The sequence below is a fragment of the Balaenoptera borealis genome (assembly GCF_965194805.1).
Source record: "Balaenoptera borealis genome assembly, chromosome: 15".
Classification (NCBI taxonomy): Eukaryota; Metazoa; Chordata; class Mammalia; order Artiodactyla; family Balaenopteridae; genus Balaenoptera; species Balaenoptera borealis.
This window is the reverse complement of record NC_138871.1, coordinates 9,568,367-9,589,493: the sequence shown is the minus strand read 5'-3', so window position 1 is coordinate 9,589,493 and position 21,127 is coordinate 9,568,367. Positions and strand designations below refer to the sequence as shown.

The following is a 21,127-nucleotide window of genomic DNA, read 5'->3' as shown; positions in this document are numbered from 1 at the left end:
CCTGTCTCAAGGCTGAGCCTACAGTCTCAAGGGGCATCAAGTGCCCTTTGTCAGGTTTCTGCCTTCCTGACAGCTGGATCGGAAGGTCCTTTGTGGGGACAGAGCTTTGTGACCCATTAATTTAGTGGCTGAGAGCGTGGACAGCTGTGGGCGAGATGTCAGCTGAAAAGATTCGCTAGTGATCTTGAGAAAACTGCTCTCCCCCAAGACACAACCACCTCTTCCTCTGTTCCCCAAGGTTCTCCCCCTGCTGCCCTTCACATCCTGAGTCTTCTCATGCGTGTGGCCCACTAGGCCTGCGCCGCTGGCTCCGCCTCCCATCGCGTGATGGGTCAGCAGGAACCGGGGCTCCTGGGTTCCCTACTCGGTCACCTGGCTGAGACTCCAGGCCCTGGGGGCCAACTGGGCCTGCTCTTCGGGGTCCGGGCCTCCACCCCACTTCCCACCCATCCCCTACTCCGCACACCCTCAGACTCTTCCACTTGACACCAGGCTGACCCTCCTTCACCCTCACCAGTCATTCAAATAAACCCTCCTTTCTCTTCTCAAAATCCCTCCAGGGCTTTCCACTGCTTTTAGATCCTTAAACGGGGCCCCCTTGCCTTTCTCGCCTCTTCTCTCACCACGTCCTTGCCGCCAGGTGTGCTTCTGCTTCTGCTTTCCCTCAGCAGGAATTCCTCCCACCCCACTTCCAAACACCCTCTTACACTAAGCTCATCCAGGAAGCCTCTCGGAGTCCCTGAGGTAGGAACCAGCCTCCCCTCTGGGCGCAGCACTTTTCCCAGCTGTCCAGTAGACCACTTACTTCACTCTACCTTTCCGTGGTCGAGTCCATCTCCCGGACTAAGAATATGAAATCTTTGGAGACAGGGCGCCTGAAGGTCATCACATTTCTCTCATGATGCCTAAACGGTGCTTTGTACACAAGGCGCGTTTCGTAAGTGTCTGAAATGAAATGACATGAGAGAGCGAACCCATTCCCAGCTCCCGAGAAAGACACGTACTCTTCCTGGGAATAAAAAAAGAATGCCCAAGTGGGCTGCTCCTCCAAGGGAGCCCTGAGATCTTTCACTGTGATGCACACTGGGGCCCAGCGTGTCGACTGAAGGGGTGAATGGACGAAGGGAACGTGGGTAACCGCTGGAGGCATTGACGTTGGTCACGCTCCTGCAGCTGTTTGCACTCACACACCTCTCCCTGGAAGTCAGTGATCATTCCCCGTGGCTTCAAAAGGAAGTGCAGCTTCTTCTGCAAGTCCTGGCCCTGCAGAAGTCTATTTCTCTCCACACAAGGGCTGGAGTTCAGAAGCCACGCTCTCTCCTGCAGCTCACGGGATGCAGAGGGAAGAGCTCAGGGTCTGAAGTCAAGGACCTGGGCGGAGGCATCTATGGCTCCCAGCCTCGGGATCTCGGTGCGGAAGTTGTCAGGATTAGGAGGACCATTCAGGTGCAAACGCCTTGCATGGAGCGGGCACACTCAAGTCCCTTCTAACTTTTTGAAAATTACGCCCACACTTCCTCAATTTCTCCTGCCTCTCTAAGAGGAAGGGAACGAACCAACTCAGGGAAGCTGCGACAGAAAAAGGACAGGGAGCCATTGGCATTTACATTCTTATTTGTGGTTTCTGGTTTTTTTGTTTTGTTTTGCTTTTAATTTTTTTTTCTAGAAAAAAAAAGGAACACAACCAAGGGAATTTATATGACAAACTATCAGTGTCAGGAGGGCAGGGGAAAAGAGAAAGAAAGCCCAGAGGCATGGGTAGCTAATAAAAAGTGGGTTCCGAACCACGTGGAACGGTCCACAGGGTCATGTCTGGGTCCTCATGAGATGACCGGTCACTTTGGCATGCGTGTTCGGTGCCCGGTCTCCTGGTCCGCCTGCTCGGACCCCCAGGGTCAGAGAGAGCTGGCTGCACCCTGGAAATCTGCCAAACTCAGACTACAGCAAGTCAAGACTTAATTTAGCTCCTTGGCTTTGTGCTCAGGTATCACATGGCAGTCTTTCTTGCCTAAGAGAAGAGTCTAGAAGAGTGTGAGAGTCACCATGGGACACACTTTGGCATCACAGTGAACCCCACATGGCCACTCACTCAGGCGCAGACATGGCCTTCACCACCGACACAGGTGGTGTGTCTGTCCAGACATCCTCAGGCAGTCTGGCCAAAGAAGGACAAGGGACATGAGAGTCCCTGTCTAGCCACAGGTCAACAATGGTGTCCATTCTCTAGTCTTACTCTGTCTATCGCCTGTGAAGGACACGGGGATCCATCTGCTTTTCGGCTTAACACTGGACACTGATTCCAGAGAAGCTTGGCCATTTGGATCCACACCATAGGTCTCTCCGGTTTCTCCCACTTTACACCCCATATCTCAGGGCAGAAAATTCAGCCGATCCAGAGCCACGTGTGGCCAACAGAACAGCCTGAGTGATGGCCGGGCAAGAAAGAGCCGGTAGCACACTGTAAGACCAGAGTACATTCAAGAAGGGGAGAGGGGCACGCAGCAAGCTGCTGCCCCAGGTCACAGTCTAGGGGACACACTGAGCCTGAAGGGCACAGCCAGGGCCGCTCGCCTGACAGGGGGTTCTGACACCTCATGCAGCAGGGCCCCCCTGGCTGCAGTTCCTACATGGAGAGCGGCGGGCTCCCTGCCCAGCTGCGGCCCCTGTTCCTGCACGGAGGCCAGGTTACGTCTCAGTGCCGCGGTCCTGAGGAGCACCACGCTGGCCAGCCAGCCAGGCCGATGTGGCTCTGGGTTCCACAGGAAGGCCGCAGGGAGCCATGGTCACTGGGAGGGGGGAGCAAAGGAGGAGGGCTACATTCTGCCAGGAGGGATTCGGGGAGGAACTACCGGGGGCTGGAAGGGTCTGCGGGACCCAAACATTGTAGAGCCAGAAGGGACGGGATAAACAGCTGAAGGACGACGATGACAGTCTTGTCGCTAGTTTAAAAAGAGAGTATTGGTGTTGTTGCTCAGTTTTGTTTTTCCCTTTTAAAACCACTCACATTTTAAAAGGTGACAGGGCTGGGGAGATTTGGCCCCCTTCACACTGATCCTTTCCGGGGGGCCTCAGGCTCACGCCGGGGCGCCGGCCACCAGGCAGGGGCGGGTCGGGGAGAGCACGTGCTCTGCTTCCCAGCAGCCACCCCTTCTCCCTGCAGAACCAGAACACACATGACAGGCAGTCCAAAGACTAAAGTGCAGAGAATTCCACAGGGCGGGCAGCCCGGTACTGGGCACTCCCAGAAGCGGCAGGGGCAGGGCTCAGCCCAGAGCTACGTTGTGGGGCACACGTGGACAGCTATGAGGCGAGCCCGCAGGGCACGGTCCCCTTTCCCTTGGGCCCCATGGATGCCTCTTCTAGCAGGGACCGTCCACTGTCAACAGCTCCCCAAGGAAAGTCTCAGTCTCAGAGATAGGGACCACGAAGGGGGAAAACGTGTACGACCATCCCTGGTTGGTAATGACGAGTGACCGTGGAACGAGAGGGGGGTGGAAAGAAGGGAAACAGTGCCATTATCTAAAACCAGTGAACCCCAGGTTTTGAGAGTGGGGATCCATGAACAACGCTAAAGGCAGAGTCTCTCCCGGGGAAGGTTGGTGAAGATGGTCAGGATCCTCCCGGTGAGGCCTACTGGGGAAAGGAGCACCTCTGGGTGTGGAGGGCGCTGCAGAGTGGGGAGGGCTGCCAAGGAGGAGGGCCCACGGCTGGCACTAGGGTGTGTAGGCCGGGGGCGGCTGGAACTGGTTGATGACCTCGTACTCCGCCGGGTAGGGCTCGTTCTCCTCCATCTCCGAGAGCAGCTCCAGCGCCTGCTCCTCTTCCTCCGTGGGGTAGTGGCGCAGGAGGTTGGCTGCTGTGGCCAGGATTGAGGCCCCGCCCGCGCCTGCCACCAGGTAGAAGCTAACAGCAAAGGTGACATAAACCTGGGAACCGTGGTACTTCTTATGTTGCTGCTGCTGGGCCAGGATGAGTTCGGAAGCCCAGTAAGAAAAACCGATGACGGTGGCACACTGCAGGACTAGGGGACAGAGGGACAGCAGAGAAAGGAGGTTAGCAGGCACCCTGCAGCCGGGATGCTTGAGGAATCAACTGCACTCTCTCTACCCAAACTCCATTTTCAGAGAACCTGCCTGGCCCCAGACACTGCAAGGGGGAGCTCTCGTGGCCGGGGCTGGGGACAGAGGCCTGACCTCACCCGGGCCAACTAGATTCTCTCTGTCTTAAGAATTTGGAATTGGGGACTTCCCTGGTGGTCCAGCAGTTAAGACTCTGCACTCCCAATGCAGGGGGCCCGGGTTCGATCCCTGGTCAGGGAACTAGATCCCGTGTGCCACAACTAAAGATCCTGCATGCCACAACTAAAGATCCCACATGCCGGAACTAAAGATCCCGCACGTGGCAGTGAAGATCCCACGTGCCACAACTAAGACCCGGCGCAGCCAAATAAATAAATATTAAAAAAAAAAAAGAATTTGGAATTGGGATACTAGGGCTGCTAGAAGTCATTGGGTGCTTCGAGAGGAAGAGACAAGGTCGTGCAGTTTGGGAGCTGGAGTCGCTGATACCCTAGGTCAAATCAACACACCAGCCCCATCAGAGGGAGGAGAGAAGCCTCGTATGAGCAGAGAAGCCTGGTCTGCAGGGAAGCAGGAGGGGGAGGAGAGAGTCAGAGACCATGTGCTCCAGGGGGACACAGGGAGACACCGTAGTTCCTCCCTTGCTCCTTCCAGGCCCCGTGAGCCTGGCTGAGCTTCAGATCCTGTTCTTAGAGAGCCATGATGTAAATCCTAACAATATTCTCTCCCTACAGCTCAGCCGAGTGGGTTTGTGGTCCTGGCAGGCATACATGCAAATGACGGAAGCAAGCTGCTCTCACACGCCAGTGCTCTGTGAAAGGCTAGAGCTGAAATGAGCATCGGGAACAGTGTCTGCTCCTGACACCCCTTCGCCCCCACCTGCAACTCCAGACAGGATGCCGCCCCTACCCGGTGGCAGTTCCTCCCCGACTGGGAGTAGCCCGAGCTTACCTGTGAGGATGTGGGCGAAGGCATAGCGACGGGTGATCTTCAGGGCTGGATGCTTGGGCCCAAAGACATCCAGAAGGAAGGCGGAGAGACTACACAGGATGCCCAGGAAGCAGAAGGCGGCGATGACCCGCAGGAGCAGGACCGTCTGGGGATTCATGCAGAAATCTGTAGGGGGAGAACCAAATCCTCAGGGTCCCAGGCAACACCCTGGGGCAGGAAGTCCCCACCTGGGAGGAATTCTCCCCTCCACCACAGGCCGGGCGAGCCAGGGGAGGACTGGAGGGAGGGCGTGGTCTCAGCTCCTGCTCCCAGTGGGACTGCAGAGGGGGTGGAGGAGCCTCCCTATTCGAAGACAGGACCCCTGGGTCACTGCTCCCGTGTGCCTCGAGTCCTTCCTCCCTTTCCAACAAGACTAGTCCAAGTGCAGGGCTCCACTTCAGTGTACGGCTGACCCTTGAACAGCATGGGCTTGAACTGCGAGGGCCCACTTATATGTGGACTTTTTTCTCAATAGTAAATACTACGGTACTACACGATCGGGGTTGGTTAAATCTGCGATGTGGAACCACGGATCCGGAGGGCCAACTATAAATTACACAAATTATACACAGATTTTCAACTGCTGGGAGGGTCAACATCCCTAACCCCATTGTTGTTCAAGGGTTAACTGTACTTGCCATGCTCTCCTAACCATTTTTAAAGACCCTGACAATTAATCAGACATGTTAACTCATTCTGCTAAAGCATGCTTTGGGCTGGCAGGAAAAGCCTATTGACTTCTGAGCTGAGAAGGCCAAAGGGACAAAGGCCAGAGGCCCATTCAAGTCCATTCTCTATCCAGTCACTCATTCACCACCTTTTTGTTCAAAAAGAAGCTGAAGCAGTTTAGAGAACCTTGTAATTACAAGAGAGGACTAAATAGATGGGGAAAGCTGGTAGACTGGACCTCCACATTTATTTTTGCTCCCTCCCAGAACCCTACTAAAACAAAAGAAAAAAAAGATTAAGACATAAACCCACACAAAGAGGAGAAGGGAAAAACAAAATTCCGGAAACTGGGAAGTAACGGGACTTAGAACTAGAACTGACTTGACAGAATAAATAAACTGAAGTATAAGCCGGAAATGGGAAAAGCTAAGAAGCAACTAGGTTTACACCACAGAAGCCTGAAAGGCTCAGAAACGGACAGCCCCAAATACCTTCTAAAATGAGGACAAAGCCACAGGGGGGTGCTCGCTCTACCGAAATGAGGGAATGAACCAAGAAAAAGGAAGATACTAAAACAGGAGACCCAACATTCAAAGAGTAAAGAGCCCCCACTGTCATAGTGAAAGATACCAGGAGGACAACTACACACCAGACACATCAAGCAACCTACATTTCCCTCCAGGACTTTAATACCATTCTTTCCTTTTTTCTTTTTTTTTTTAAAATTCCATCTAGACCATACTGTCAGTTCCCTTTGATATCTACACGAACTGCCATAGTTCTAGAAACACACAGACAGAATAAAGGCTGGTCCAAAAAGATACCATTTTAAGCTGTGATAAAAAGTAGGAAATGGGCCTTAACTTCCTCTATTCAGCCACTGGCAAGTTCTTCTTTTATTTAGGCCATGGGTCACCAAGTGATTTGGGAAAATTTGAAAAGGGCTGGCAAGACTCACACTGTAGGCTCCTTTCCCGAGCTTTTTTTTTTTGGAGGTGGGGGAACCACAAGCTTTATTGGCTGAAAGTTCTCCTCAGGAGCCTGGCCTGCTGGGCTTTCCTGAGTTTTGATCTCAGGCTGAGAGGCTGTTGGACAGTGGTTATCACTCCCTCGTGCACAGGAGACTCACTGGGGTGCTGGTTGAGAGCATGTTCCCAAGCTCCAGAGATTCTCAGCTCTTGGTCTGGAGCAGGGCCTAGGAATCTGGATTTTTATCAGCAGCGCAGGGGGCCTGAGCCTTACACCCCAAGAAACACTGATCCTGGACCTAGAGGGAGGTGAACTGATGAAGAAGAGTCCAAAAACCTGGGGAGGGCACCTGAGATCAACAAAGCAGACTCAAACCAACCGACATTGATCGGCATCATGGGGTCCTGGACAGAGGGCACAGCCTCCCACACGGAAAAACCAGACCAGATATGCAGAGGCCCTGGGCCTTTGTGACAGCACGCACTCCCTGCCTCCTCAGGCTCAGAATTCACCAGGCAGATGTTGCCTGAGCCCACACATGATTCATATGCCTTGATCTGGCTTCAGAGCTACCTGTCACTCTCTTGTCAGCTAACCATCTGTTTTGGGGCCCAATCATTCAGCCTGAGTGATCGCCTGCTGCTAGGAGGCTTGCCTGTGCGTTAGCTCTGCCAGCAACCAGGTCCAGCCTTCATTTAATGCGGCCCTGCGGGCCTGAAGGGGTCTAGAAACCCACAGGGCCTCTCTGAAACCAAAGCTCCTGGAGACGGGGGCTGTTTCCTGGCTGCATTCTGAATATTGCTAAAAGCTCCCTGAGACAGTTCTTCTGGGGTCCACGTGGCGCGTGGCAGGGATGGGGCAGGACGAAAGTGTTCTAGTGCTTCCAAGAATAACCTGCGAGTGGCAGGGTATAGGGGCTTACATCACACTCCGCTCTGCAGCAGGCCGTGTTCAGATTCCTCCAGCATTACTCAACGTGACCTGGCCCTCTGAGTGATGCTTTAATTGTGGTACTTAAAGTCAATTCAGTGTTGCTTTTTTTAAAATTAATTTATTTATTCATTTATTTAATTTTTGGCTGCACTGGGTCTTCGCTGCTGCACACAGGTTTTCTCTAGTTGCTGAGAGCGGGGGCTACTCTTTGTTGCAGTGCGCGGGCTTCTCATTCTGGTGGCTTCTCTTGTTGCGGAGCACAGGCTCTAGGTGCGCGGGCCTCAGTAGTTGTGGCACGTGGGCTTCAGTAGTTGTGGCTCACGGGCTCTAGATCGCAGGCTCAGTAGTTGTGGCGCACGGGCTTAGTTGCTCCATGGCATGTGGGATCTTCCTGGACCAGGGCTCGAACCTGTGCCCCCTGCGTTGGCAGGCGGATTCTTAACCACTGCGCCACCAGGGAAGCCCTCAACTCAGTTTTAATTTAGCAACTAGTTTTAACTGAAAAATGTAACACACAGGGCTTCAAAGATACTTTCTTTGGCTGCATAAGTGAGTACAGGATGTTCATTTGATTACCATCCTTTAAAACGTACGTCCACTGGATACACTTCTATGTGTCTCATGTTTCAGAATACACTTAGTAATAAGGAAGACTTGCACAGATGTCCAGCTGCCCCTCCCAAGAGACAAATATTGTTGGCACTTTCTTGTGTGCCCCTCCAGGTATTCCTGCCTGTGCACACAGGTGGGGCAAACGTTATCTTAGTTAAGCCTCACTCCACTCTGGGGGATTCATCACATGGTTCAGATGAGGAATTGGAGGCTCCAGGAGGCTAAGTGACTTCCTGCAGGTCACTCGGCACAGAGCTAGACTCCAAATCCGGGTCAGGCTCCCTTGCATCATGATGCTCCCAATCACCAAGCACCAGTTAGCCGTTTTCATTTTTCCCCGATGGAGCTTATCAATCAAATCCTAAAGAGCTGTATTTGAATGAAAGGTCAAAAGTGGCTATGAATGCTGGCAGAGCCATCGTCAGTGCCAGCAGCTGCTGAGCTCACTAAGGGAACAGCTGGAAGCATGAAATCTCTTCTAGGCAGAAAAGGTTCGGGTCGTTAAGCAATGAAAGGAGCTCATATTGGGAATTATTGGGCAAAACCTGCTGGGTGTGGTCTAAGCTTCTGCAGTCATCGGAGCCTGGCTCTTAAAAGCAGAAGTCACTGGACTTGGCACCCAATCCTAGCCCTCCCACAGATTATATGTCACCTTGAGCAAGTCACTGAATGCCCTTGGCCTCTGCGCTCACCCTGTCAAAGGGAAGCAGTAACACCTGCGCCACCTGCACAAAGTGCCGCGGATGAGCCGCCCCGCTCCCTCTGCGCTGGGCGGCCACAGCAGTGTCTCTTCTCTGGCGTGCCTTTCCTCCTTACACCGAGACTGCCCCGTCCACACACGTCAGCCAGTGTGGGCCAAAGGAGGAGCCCGCTAATGCCAGACTGAGGACCTGTGCCACCAGGGTGATGATGCAGTACAGAGAAGGGGCTTTGGACCCACAATTCAGACAGGTTTTGTTTCTACGTGACGCCTTCTGCCTTTCTCTACTCCAAAGCTCTGAGCAAACCTTCAGGCTCAGCGGGGAAGCCAAGTGGGGACTTTCCTTGGAGTGATGCTAATACCCCAGGAGCCTGCCCTACACCCCACAGCGGTCTCAGAGCACACAGGGAAGACAGGCAGCGTTATCCCTGACACGCTTAGAACCCAGCTCAGACTCTCCTGGGGTCGGGATCTCAATGTCCCTTTCTTTCCTCCCTGTCAGACATCAGTATGGCAGGGAGGGCAATGAATATCTGCTCCATTGAGAGGGCTGCCAAAGAGAAGCAAAATCCTCAAATGTTATGTGTGTGTTATTTTATTTGTGGAGAGAAACGGAACATGGGGCAGGGTCCTAATTTTAAACTCAAACCAGTGGTGCAGGGAATTCCCTGGTGGTCCAGTGGTTAGGACTCCGTGCTGCACTGCTGGGGGCCCAGGTTTGATCCCTGGTCGGGGAACTAGGATCCCACAAGCCGTGTGGCGCAGCCAAACAAATAAACAAACAAACAAAAATTGTTTAAAAAAAACGAAACGGTGGTGCATCCACTACACTCCAGTAAGACAGAATGCATCCTACCCTCCAGTGGTGCTGTGGCCTGGTTATTTTGGTAACTATTGCTTGACTGTCCCCTCCAGTCACTGGGGAAGAAGGCAGCTGCTGTGTAATAGGATCCCAAGGAACTGACTTTGCCCAAGGTCATTGGTAAGTCACTGGGCTGGATTTGTTTTGAAGGCCCTGGCTCTTCCTGTCTACCTGCCCATGGCTCTCACCCCTCCTGACCCAAAGAGGCTGCAGGCAGGACGCTTAAAGTGGCTTCTGGCCAGTTCCCTTCTGTCCCGTCTCCTATTTCCCCCCTCACTGGAGTCCCTGAGCCAGAGGCACGTCTCCGGGGGCCCCAGTCCTTCCAGCACCCACCTGCGCAGCCACTCCCCAGTGTGACTTTTTTTTCCAACCAAGGCTTCTGGCACAAGATTCCAAGAGGGCCCTCCAGTGCCTGGCAGGGTCATCTCACAGATACCAATGGTCCTAGCCCAGCTGCCTCTGAGTACAGGCCCCACGGGATCGGGAAATGCCAGCTGCATCGGTCACCACCCCTCAGACATTCCGGCCCTTCCTGGAAGGCCCTTGATCTTCCCGTGGCTTGCTGTCAACCGTGATTCCCCTGACTTCACATCCTAAACTCCCTCATTCTCCAGAGATGCTTCCTGAGGCTGTGGTCCCTGCTGCCCTTTGCTGGGCAAGCGTGAGACGCAGAGAGGGACTGGGGCTCAGAAGGAGTGATTCTCTGGGCTCCCCTGCTGGGGGCCACCATCGGTCTGGGCACATCTCTGCCCGCCCCCCCCCCCCCAGGCCCAGACTGAAGAAGAGCTTTGTGAGGAGCAGGGGAGTGGCAGAATTCTGGTTGGATCTTTTAAGCCGACGGCATTTGTTAAAGCCTTCAGGGCTCTGGGAATGACAGCGGGAGGATGAGTGGCTTTGCCTCAGCTCACCAACGTAAGGTGATGAGGAATAAAAAGGCGCAGCTTTGTCTAGGCTTGTGATAAAAACTCAACTAGAATGGGGAAATAAGAGGCCTGGGACAGCTCTGATGGAAGGAGAAAGAAGCCCAGTGTGCGCTACGGTACAGTGGTAAGAGTGGAGTCCACGCCACTCAGATCAGCTGTGTGTCCCTGAGCAAGTGACCTGACCTCCCTGAGCCTGAGACACGTGTGTGTGTCTGTGTGTCTGTGTGTGTGTGTGTGTGTGTGTGTGTTGGAGCGGGGGGTGGGGTGATGACAGTCCCTACCAAATAAAGATGTTGTTTAGGGGACACTACAGCCAGGCGTGAAGTGGGTTTAGCACAATGCCTGGCACTCAGGCAGGGGGCCAAGAAATGGGAAGACACCGCCCCAAAGCCTGCTGGCCCTGGCCGCTCCCTGTCGCCTGCAGATACCTGGCAGAGTCTGTTCTCCCTCTGGAAGCATCTACAGGCACCGGATCTGTACCCCACAGCTCTGCTCCCTCCTGAGATGGGGAATATCCCAGGCTTCCATGCTAGGATATCTGCCAGGCCCTGAGGCTCAACACAATCCCACAGAACAGCGTACATCTGAAGGCCCACTGGGCACCAAAAAACCAACTGGTACGAAGAAGAAGAAGAAGAGAAACAGGGACCCTTGGATTCCTCACCTTCTTCTGTGGTAGCTCAGGAGGTACCACTGTCAACTCCTTTATAAATGGACACCAAGTGTTCCCAGCTTGTAATGGCCAAGAAGATGGCCAAGGAAAACCAGGCCGAAACTATTCATGGGTTAAGATCCCTAAACACACGAACAGGCATAATGTAAAGGTGAAGGCGACGTGCTTTATAAAAGACAAAACCTGGCTTGGATTATTTCTCAGAAAAGGTAAATATATGTGTAAACAAAGGAGAACTGCACCAAGAATTTATTCTTATTTTTGACATGGCTTTGACAAGGATGCACGCCAGAGTGGACTGAACAATCATGAGATCATTCCTTATGACGGCTGAAGTAAAGCAAAGGTTACAAAACATAGAGACAGCGTCACTTTAAACTGGAGTCAACGGTGAGGTACACTCAGCTATGCCACTCCCAGCTGTGTGGCCCTGGAGAGATCACTTCACCTCTCTGAGACACCAGTTTCCTGGACCTTTGGAATGAGGACATGGGATCAGATGGCCCCTCCCCTCATGGCATGAATTTCACGAGCCTCCGTAGGAATGATCTGAAATGGAGAAGCATCGTGAACTCTCTCCCAGTTTGGAAATGACACCAAGCCCTTGAAACACTGACCACCAGGGGATCAACTACCAAGGTCTGGGTGAAGCGGTGGAAAGGTGGCAGCTGTTCCTCAAAAAAAGGCAAGTGCAGGGGAACGCGCTAAGGGAAAAACCATCCAGACTCAACTCAAGCTTGATGGGCTTTCTGCCATCAGCTACACGCCACAGAAAAAGCTGCATGTCACACGGCCTCCATCGTGTGGATAACTTTGCTCGTAATGAGCCAATGCAGAGAAAGCTATCATCAAGGTGAAATCTAGAAACAAACCAGAAGCCCCCAACCTGTTCTCTACAAAATCATCCTAAAGCTTCAAAGACTCAAGAGAAATGCAAAACAGCAAGAGAACTCTCAGAGAAAGACAAGATTAGGCCACAAGGATACGGCTTTTCAGCCGCAACCTGCAGAAGTGGTATATATGATCCAAGTTCTCCAAAGGAAAACTTGACCTTTTCACCAAATCCCAGTGCCTGAATCCATAAAAAGGCAACGTGAAGATATCTAACAGGACGGGCTTCTGATACGTGGGGCAGTAAACATCTGGAATGAATTACAGCCAGGGAGTGGCACAGGGAGAAAACGTTCAAGAATGGTTCAAAAGGCCTTGGGGGTAATGAACTCCGCTGTTACTAAGGGCTGTTTGGAATCCACTGACCATTTTCCCTGTAAAAGCCAGGCAGTGCCATCCTGCCCCCCACACCACACAGCCTTTACCTTCATTACTACAGACAGGGTGGGCAGGATGAGCTACAGGCCTCCCCTGGGTCCAGTAAGGACCATGGTCCCTTTCCCCTTTCCTCTGCCTCCCTGGCTGAAAAGCAGGATGACGAACAAAGCAAATTTACCTCATTCGGGCACACTTGTGAGGGTTCCAAGAGCCAAATTCCTATTGTTTTACTGAGGGTGGCAATGGAACTGACTTCTGGTTATTGAAAATACCATAGACTCCCTTTGTCTCTAACAACAATCAAATTACTGTACAACTCAAAAACATCTTTTAAAATCTAGCCATATTTAAAAGTTCCTATTTCTCCATCAATCAGGCTGTCCCAAAGAAACCTTCCTGTATCCCACAGGCTCCTCAGAAGGAGACAGCTAATTGTGACGCCTAGCACCCTTATCTTCTCTCCATATACGGCGCCCTTCGCCCGGCAGAAGCCTAAAATAGCAGTGCAGATTAGCATGGCGTTGAGGAGTGGGTGCTTGGCTGAATAACATCAGAATTAATGAGGGGCTGGACCCCAAACAGAGCCACCTGGTGGGCATGAACACCAGGCAGGAATGGGGCTGTTTCCTTCAACCAAGTGCCTGCCCCAGGCTATCTCAGCCCCAGCCGGCACCCTACCGAGGAGGCCCTGTCATCCAGAAAGAACAGGGCCGGCGCGCAGCGCCCTCACCTTTCAGCAGGTCCGGGTGCACGGAGCCCAGCACGTCGGAGACCCCCAGCTCCTGGCGGGAACAGGTGCCACCGTGGATGTGCAGCCAGGCAGGCTCGGCGAGGGCAGTGCACAGCGCGGTGATGGACAGGGCACCCGGCAGGGCCGAGGCCAGGCTACGCTCCGGCTGCTTGGGCAGAGCGCTGCCTCCCGGGTTCCTCCGCCGGCGCCCGCCAGGCAGCCCTGCGCCTCCGGGGGCGTACATGCCCGGGGCCGCCCGCCGTCGCTCCGCGGTCGCTGCTGGTCGCCGCCGACCTCCGCCGAGCGCACAGAGCCTGCCTGTCCGGGGGGAGGAGAGCAACGCACTGGGTTCGCAGAGGTGAGGCTGGCGCAAGGCTGTCAGGGCCGACACCGGAGGATGGGGGTGGGACCGAGGGCAGAGCAGAGACAGGAGAGCTGCAGAGGTTCGGGGGGCGGGGACGGGGTCCCTGGAGTGGGGCTGCGGAGGTGCAGGATGATGACCCGGAGAGGGCTGGGGGCCCTCTGGATCTTGGCAGAGCAGAGTGGGGAGGGGGGCTGGGGCGGAGTTATCTGTTACTGGTGGAAGAGAGACCCAGCCTAGGAGTCTTGGCCAGAGGGTGCCGAGGGGCGGAGGACCAGGCTGGGCCGCAGGGATCGGGGACCCAGGATCTGGGAACAGCGCTCTGGGGTGCGACCTGTGCCCAGAGAGGACCCACCCCTCACCGACTCCTGATCCTCACCGGTCAGCAGGCCTCAGTGCCGGGATGGCGTCGTTCCGTCCCGTCACGGGCTCCTCAGCTGCCCGGGTCCGAGTGATCCCAGGCCCCAAACCCGCAACGCCCGAACCAACCCGGGCCCGATCCACTTCCGGCTTCCTCCACCTCTGCCCCCGCCTCCTCCGGCTCCCCGCCCCGTCCCCGCGCGCGACACAGGCCGGGCGCGCCGCCGGCTCCCTGCGCAAGGCCTCACGGGACTTGTAGTTTCAGGCAGTCCCGCGATGCTTTCCGATGGGGGTGGGGGGCTGTGGGGGAGGGGGTGTGAAAGGCCGACTACAACTCCCAGAGGGCAGCACGGCAGAAGCCGCGGGTGCTTTGGTTCCAAGGAGGACCCCGACCCTCAGGAGGAAGAGGATTTGCGTGGTGGGAGCCGCAGTCGGCGCGGCTGGCTCTGCTCACCTCTGCCTCCTCCTGAGCCGGGCAGCCATGAAGGACTCGCTGGTGCTGCTTGGCCGTATCCTGGCGCACCCGGACTCCCGCTGCTGGTTCCTGGCCTGGAACCCCGCGGGAACCCTGCTGGCCTCGTGCGGGGGCGACCGGAGTGTCCGCATTTGGGGCAGGGAGGGTAAGACCCGGCTGCGCGACCCGTGCCGCCGAAGGGCCTACGTGCGCTTGGTGTGGGTGCCAGGCTCGGGGAGTGCGCAGCCTGAGGGGCAGGCATACCCTGGACGGGGCTCGCAGGCCAAGGGAGAGGATGGAGGGGCCTCCTTAGCCACTCTGAGAAAGGTTTTTCTGGCAAAGGAGTCGGCAAATAATAGAAGCTAAAATGTCAATAGGCTGAAACTGTTGAGGGGATTGTGATAGTTGCTGAGGTAGGAAAATGAGGAGAGGAAAAGGAAAGTAGCCTGCAGAGTAATTTGCTATAGATGAAGAAGTTTAAATTTTATCCCAAGGGCGTTTGGGTGCTATTGACAGTTTTAAATTGGGAGGGTGACTCCTTAGATTTGTCTTAGAAGGATGTCTCCAGAGGAAGTGGAGTCAGTTAATATGCTGACTTTCTGAAAGCATGTTGTTAAATACACCCACTGAGCTTTGCCCCCCAGCTCGGCTCCAGTACTGGTCCCCATTACCCAATGGCATTGATAGTGCTTCAGCCCCTTCTCGTGCACCCAGTTCCAGAGCCTGGCCTGTCCTCTGCTTTTAGGTGACAGCTGGATCTGCAAATCTGTCCTTTGTGAAGGCCACCAGCGCACCGTGCGGAAGGTGGCCTGGTCTCCCTGTGGGAATTACCTGGCCTCTGCCAGCTTTGATGCTACCACTTGCATTTGGAAGAAGAAGGATGATGACTTTGAGGTAACCGGGCTGGATGGGACCAGGATTGTTGCCTGTTCCCCGCCCCCCGGCCAGGGCTGGTTGAGGAACATGAGCCAGCCTGGGCCAGTGGGGCTGTGCCCATGAGAAGGACCGCAGGGGTCTTAGCTGCCGCTGACTCTTGTCCCTCTCCCCGGTTCACAGTGTGTAACCACTCTGGAGGGCCATGAAAATGAGGTCAAGTCAGTAGCCTGGGCCCCATCTGGCAACCTCCTTGCCACCTGCAGCCGAGATAAGAGTGTGTGGGTCTGGGAAGGTGAGTCCAGGTCCCTCCAGATGCAGTTGGGAACCTGCCACCAGATCTCCCCCTGTGTCCCTGACAGGGTCGGTCAGCTCAAGGGCTCCTTTCTTTTCTCTTGCATAGTTGATGAAGAAGACGAGTATGAATGTGTCAGTGTCCTCAACTCTCACACACAGGATGTCAAGCATGTGGTTTGGCACCCGAGCCAGGAGGTAAGAGTCAGATATCTTGGTGGGAAGGAATTCTGATGTGGAGGGTTGTATCCAGCCTTCTTCTGCTCTTCGGCCTCAACCTGGCTGTTCCAGGGATCTCTGTCTGTGACCCAGAGACATCAATGCCTTTATAAAAGCAGATCCCTGGGACTCTCCTGTCCTGGGAGGGAGAAGTGTTGGAACCACGGACACTTCTTGGGCCCTACAGACACGTGCTGTGTTTTCCCTGGCCTCTCCCACAGCTGTTAGCCTCTGCCAGCTATGACGACACAGTGAAGCTCTACCGGGAGGAAGAGGATGACTGGGTATGCTGTGCCACCCTCGAAGGCCACGAATCCACTGTGTGGAGCTTGGCCTTTGACCCCAGTGGCCAGCGCCTGGCCTCTTGCAGTGATGACCGTACCGTGCGCATCTGGCACCAGTATCTACCAGGCAATGAGCAAGGTGAGGGCCCAGCCCGGGAGCTAAGGAAGACCCATCTCTCACGAGGCTTAGTCTACTGAGGGGCTGAGACACATAGATGGGTCACAGGAAACTGGGGTAGAAAGGCAGGTGTGCCACCAGAGGGCTCCAGGTAGAGTGCCGAAAGAGTCAGGGGAACCTCTGAGGAAGGGGGGCCGTTTCATCTGGACTTGAAAGAGTGTGTAGGATTTTAACACGAGAAGAGAATTCTATGTGCAAACAGCACGAGCAAAGGCATTGAAGGTAAAGACAGCCTAGACTTACGCCAGGAACAGTGATTCGTGTCGCTGGAGCATAAGCATAAAGGGTTTGGAGAGAAATGAGGTGGGTTGGGCTGGCTGGTGGGCGGCCTTAAAAGGCAGGCTAACGGGTCAGACATAGTCCGCAGCAAAAGGGTTTTTTTTTTTTTTTTTTTGCTTGCTTAGCAACACTTTCTTTTTTTTTTTTTAACATCTTTATTGGAGTATAATTGCTTTACAATGGTGTGTTAGTTTCTGCTTTATAACAAAGTGAATCAGTTATAAGCAAAAGGGTTTTGAGGAACAGGACGTATCCTTCTCAGAATTCTGCTGTAAAGATGCCAGTCTGGCTGCAGTGTGTAAGGCAGATCAGTGAGGGTGGAGACAGAGCAATGAAGATGAGGCCTCATGACTGAGGGTGGGGTGGGGCGGAGCAAATTAGGGTCTCCTCTGGGGCGGGTTAGATAATCCCCTGAGATGCCCAGGACACGGACATGCCTGAGGCTCAAGAGAAGTCTGTCATGCAGGGGTGGCGTGCAGCGGCTCTGACCCTAGCTGGAAATGTATCTGCACCTTGTCAGGCTTCCACTCCAGGACCATTTACGATGTCGCTTGGTAAGACCTCCCCACCGCCTCCACCCTGCCACCCCAACCATTGGAGAGATTTTAGAGAAGTCTAAAGCCTTGCTGCTCCCTTTCACCTTTGGGAATACATGGGGATAGAGAGTAGCCACACTCAAGTCTTCAGATCAGACTGTCTCCATGCTGGCTCAGAGCTGGCTGGTGTGGGGTACACAGGAGCAGGGGACAGGCTTAGACCCAGGCCTGCACCTGTGTTAAGATTCCAGGCTATGAAGGCAGCTCCAGCCTTTGGGGGTCACACAGCATCATACCATCCAGAAATATTTATTCTTGAAACTGGATTCATGGCTGGAGAATCCAGCCATGAATCCACAGGGCTGTTTCTACCCTTTTGGATTCTAGAAAAATGACACCATTCATATAGGAGATTCGATCTGAGGGCAGTTCTGGCCCTGAGAATCTATCCCTAGGAAATAATCCTAAATAATGGAAAAACCTGATGTGCATCTAAGTTTTATTTATATTAGCAAACATTTGGGAATAGCAAATATGGACTCAAGTAAAAGTATGATAGAATTCAGTGGCCTATTATATCACTTTAAAAAAATGGTCAAAGAATACTTTATTACAGGGAAACTGCTTATTCCAAGTGAGAAAAGTGCAATTCAGAGTTATATGTAGTTTTTTAGGTTAATTGTATTGGAGGAAAACCTAGGTGGCAGCACTTGAAGCTTGGGGTGATGTTTGTGGCTACATATTTGTTAGGGAGGCTCTTCGATAAGACACTTACAGCCGAGGCCTGAAGTTTGGGACGGGAGCAGGCCAGGGGGACTAGAGAACCAATCCCTCCTACCTGATTTGCCAGGTTGGCGGGGGAGGAGCCACCTGCATACTCACTGACGCACACGTTCGTCCCAGGTGTCAGCTGACAGGGGCCCTGGCTACCGCCTGTGGGGATGATGCCATCCGAGTATTTGAGGAGGATCCCGGCTCAGATCTGCAGCAGCCCACCTTCTCCGTGACGGCCCACGTGCCTCAGGCCCATTCCCAGGATGTCAACTGTGTGGCCTGGAATCCCAAGGAGCGGGGGCTCCTGGCCTCCTGCAGCGATGATGGAGAGTTGGCCTTCTGGAAATACCAGCTGTCTGAAGGCCTCTGAGCCACCTTGACTTTGGACAGAATCATGGTTCCCCAGAAAATGTCATAAGACTTTCCCAGGCCCTGAGAGGACCCCGAGGAGCATCCCTGACCTTCCTTTAACTTGGCCCTCCTCCATGCAGACTTGGGTAGAAGTGCAGGCCACAGAACCACTCGCTCTTTTCCCTCCTTTGACACAGAGTCCTTGGTAAACAGCTACAGAACATCAGTGTATTGTACTTAAGCCAGATTTTGCTTGCTTTAGGGCACAGTGTTAAATTTGGGGGTGGTGGTGAGTATACTGTTTATAATCATCATATCTATGTGTAGGAGGGATATATCTCAGCCCTTTGTGAAACTATAAGCTTTATAGAAATAATCCATCTGAGTCCCAAGTCCTGTTTTATATTATAAGGACATTCACAATCTAAAAGAATTCCATGGTGAGTCCTTTTCTGAAGTAGGTCCTGCCTTCTCGATTTCTGGGCAAACCCTTGCATTTAAGACATTCAATCAATACTGAAGGAAATTTTTTTTTTTTTTTTTGGGCTGTGTTGGGTCTTCGTTGCTGCTGGTGGGCTTTCTCTAGTTGTGGCAAGTGGGGGGCTACTCTGTTGCGGTGAGCAGATTTCTCATTGCAGTGGCTTCTCTTGTTGGGGAGCACGGGCTCTAGGCGCGCGGGCTTCAGTAGTTGTGGCACGCAGGCTCTAATACGCAGGCTCAGTAGTTGTGGCTCACGGGCTTAGTTGCTCCGTGGCATGTGGGATCTTCCTGGACCAGAGCTCGAACCCGTGTCTGCTGCATTGGCAGGCGGATTCTTAATCACTGCGCCACCAGGGAAGGCCTGAAGGAAATTTTTTGATATAGGTTGGTTTAGAGTGAGAAACACCTCTTGCTTTCCCTTCAAAACCCTTAACGTACCTTCTGTGCTATGTGCTGTGATGACAGCCGGGAAGTGCTGAGAAATAAATGGGGAGGACATGACCCCTAGAAGCGAGAGTTATTGGTGGCCACAGGTCATGCATTCTCAGTGGGGATGAAAATTGGGTCTTGGGTGAGGGGCAAAAAAAAATCTTAGAGACAGTAATTTGTGGCCCTCAAAAGGACCACAGTACGTAAATATGCAGTGGTCTGTCATATTAGATTTTCATAGTGGGGGTGAGTAGTAAAAAGATGCCAATTAAGGCACCTTAAGGCAACGATGATGAAAAAATGGTAGAGAAACACTGGCACAGGTAGTCAGTGCTTTAGTCTCACATTATCCTCTGACAGGCACTTCCAAGTGGGTTTTGACTTGAGGCCTGTCTTCAAGCCCCCAGCCTTCATTTGATTGTTTACACCACACAAATCAGGACCTTAGATTTTGAAAAGACAGCTGGGGCAGTACCTAGAGCAGTGGTTCTCAAGATGTGGGCTGCCGGTCACTGGAAATCCCTAGATTTTTTCAGCAATTGGCACCTGGGCAGGAAGCAAGGCAATGGCACCAATACTACAGTCGTGTGTCCATGCCTTGCTCTCACAGTGAAAAAATTGCCAACTTCCCTAAGAAATGTCCTCAGTAGAACTAATAAACTGTATTAAATCTCGACCCTTGAGCATACAGCTCATGTTCTGCGATGACACGAACACTCTTGCTGCGCACTGAGGTGCGGCTGTCTTGAGGAAAAGCAGTTGTGCAGGTGTAAGCTGAATCAGCCGTGTTGTTCATGGCATAACCATTTCTACTTGAAAGAACGAGCAAATTATGGTATTTAGACTTGGCTATTTGGGAGACATTTTCTGGAAAATGAACGGAATGAGCCTTCCACTTCAAGGGAAACTGATAGTGTTGCCAATGGTAACAAAAGCTTTCAAGCAAAAATCAGAATCTTTGAAAACTTGTATTGCCGCCATGAGCTTGACATGTTCTCAATGCTTAGACTTTTCTGAGGGGACTGGTGGTGATATGAACAAACGTGATCTGTGTGATGAAATGTATTGACATTTGGAAGATTTGCATAATTCAGTGAATGAGCATTTTCCAAATGCCTAATGCATGATGTTACAAAATCACTCACGGGTAAGACTCTAAAAGTGTAAGACAGGCCAGTGGGTTTTAATGTAAGAGTATAAAAAGCTCATTGATAAGGTTTCACATCCACATTGCCTTTAAGAAACTACCACCTGTGGAGTGGTGACGTAGCATCACATAGCCTCAATTACCTGAGAAGCCTATTTAAAAACACCTTTTTCCAACTTCATATCTGTGTGAAGTCAGCTTTATGTCAGCACAACACACAACAGGTTGTGGAAGCAGCTATGAGAATCCAACTGTCTTCTGTTAAGCCAGACATGAACGAGATCTGCAAAAATGTAAAATGCCACTCTTCTCCCTGGATTTGTTTTGGAAGTTGTTTTTCATAAAAAGTTAACATAAGTTACTGTTGTTTTAAAATGCATTTACTATAGTAAATAAACATCAATGGCTATAACCCAGATAATAAAGGCTGTTTGGGGCTCTTAATTTTTTGTAGTGTAAAGGGGTCCTAAGACTAAATTTGAAAACTGCCAACCTAGGGAAATTACCCTTCAGAATCATTTTTCAATTTTATGCATATTTATTCCTACAAAAACCAGAAGGCAAGAATTTGAGAAAAAAATTTGTAGATCTGGATCTTAAAATCGGTTTAAGCACCCAGTTGGTGCTGCCTCATTATGGGAAGGGACACTGCTGATCTTGAGAAAGCTCTAACCTGTTGATCTCTCCAGCAAAGTTCAG

The 21,127-nt window shown here is 52.6% G+C and overlaps 3 protein-coding genes across 5 annotated transcripts in view; 2 read left to right on the top strand and 1 right to left on the bottom strand.

Moving 5' to 3' along the window:
• Positions 1 to 1,596: 1,596 nt before the first annotated feature.
• Positions 1,597 to 14,313, bottom strand: TMEM127 (transmembrane protein 127). Of its 3 annotated transcripts, none has more exons than XM_082357144.1 (4): positions 14,150 to 14,312; positions 13,410 to 13,784; positions 5,031 to 5,195; positions 1,597 to 4,021 (listed from the first exon to the last, which is right to left on the bottom strand). In XM_082357144.1, the coding sequence occupies exons 2-4, from the start codon at positions 13,651 to 13,653 to the stop codon at positions 3,714 to 3,716; spliced, it is 717 nt and encodes a 238-aa protein (XP_082213270.1). In that variant the 5' UTR covers positions 13,654 to 13,784; positions 14,150 to 14,312; the 3' UTR covers positions 1,597 to 3,713. The 3 variants fall into 3 exon arrangements, with proteins under 3 accessions (XP_082213270.1, XP_082213269.1, XP_082213271.1); XM_082357143.1 differs by having other exon boundaries at positions 13,410 to 13,727; positions 14,150 to 14,311; XM_082357145.1 differs by lacking the exon at positions 13,410 to 13,784 and having other exon boundaries at positions 14,150 to 14,313.
• A 133-nt stretch (positions 14,314 to 14,446) lies between these two features.
• CIAO1 (cytosolic iron-sulfur assembly component 1) lies at positions 14,447 to 18,805 on the top strand. The gene is made up of 7 exons (XM_082357132.1): positions 14,447 to 14,750; positions 15,330 to 15,478; positions 15,641 to 15,752; positions 15,861 to 15,949; positions 16,192 to 16,393; positions 17,178 to 17,265; positions 18,151 to 18,805. Exons 1-7 carry the CDS (start codon positions 14,612 to 14,614, stop codon positions 18,389 to 18,391), a joined length of 1,020 nt encoding a protein of 339 aa, XP_082213258.1. The 5' UTR covers positions 14,447 to 14,611; the 3' UTR covers positions 18,392 to 18,805.
• A 150-nt stretch (positions 18,806 to 18,955) lies between these two features.
• FER1L5 (fer-1 like family member 5) overlaps positions 18,956 to 21,127 on the top strand; it is a 341,943-nt gene continuing 339,771 nt past the window's right edge. The window contains exon 1 of the mRNA XM_082356503.1: positions 18,956 to 19,059. The gene's annotated coding sequence lies outside the window, so the exon portion shown is untranslated. The remainder of the gene's footprint in view (positions 19,060 to 21,127) is intronic.

Excerpts from the sequence above, each read along its gene's own strand:
- TMEM127 (XM_082357144.1), bottom strand. The coding sequence starts at position 13,653 with ATGTACGCCCCCGGAGGCGCAGGGCTGCCTGGCGGGCGCCGGCGGAGG. Across the intron at positions 5,196-13,409 it reads GCACCCGGACCTGCTGAAAG|ATTTCTGCATGAATCCCCAG; the intron begins GTGAGGGCGCTG and ends CTCCCCCTACAG. Across the intron at positions 4,022-5,030 it reads CTTCGCCCACATCCTCACAG|TCCTGCAGTGTGCCACCGTC; the intron begins GTAAGCTCGGGC and ends TCTGTCCCCTAG.
- CIAO1 (XM_082357132.1), top strand. The coding sequence starts at position 14,612 with ATGAAGGACTCGCTGGTGCTGCTTGGCCGTATCCTGGCGCACCCGGAC. Across the intron at positions 15,753-15,860 it reads GAGTGTGTGGGTCTGGGAAG|TTGATGAAGAAGACGAGTAT; the intron begins GTGAGTCCAGGT and ends TCTCTTGCATAG. Across the intron at positions 15,950-16,191 it reads TTTGGCACCCGAGCCAGGAG|CTGTTAGCCTCTGCCAGCTA; the intron begins GTAAGAGTCAGA and ends CCTCTCCCACAG.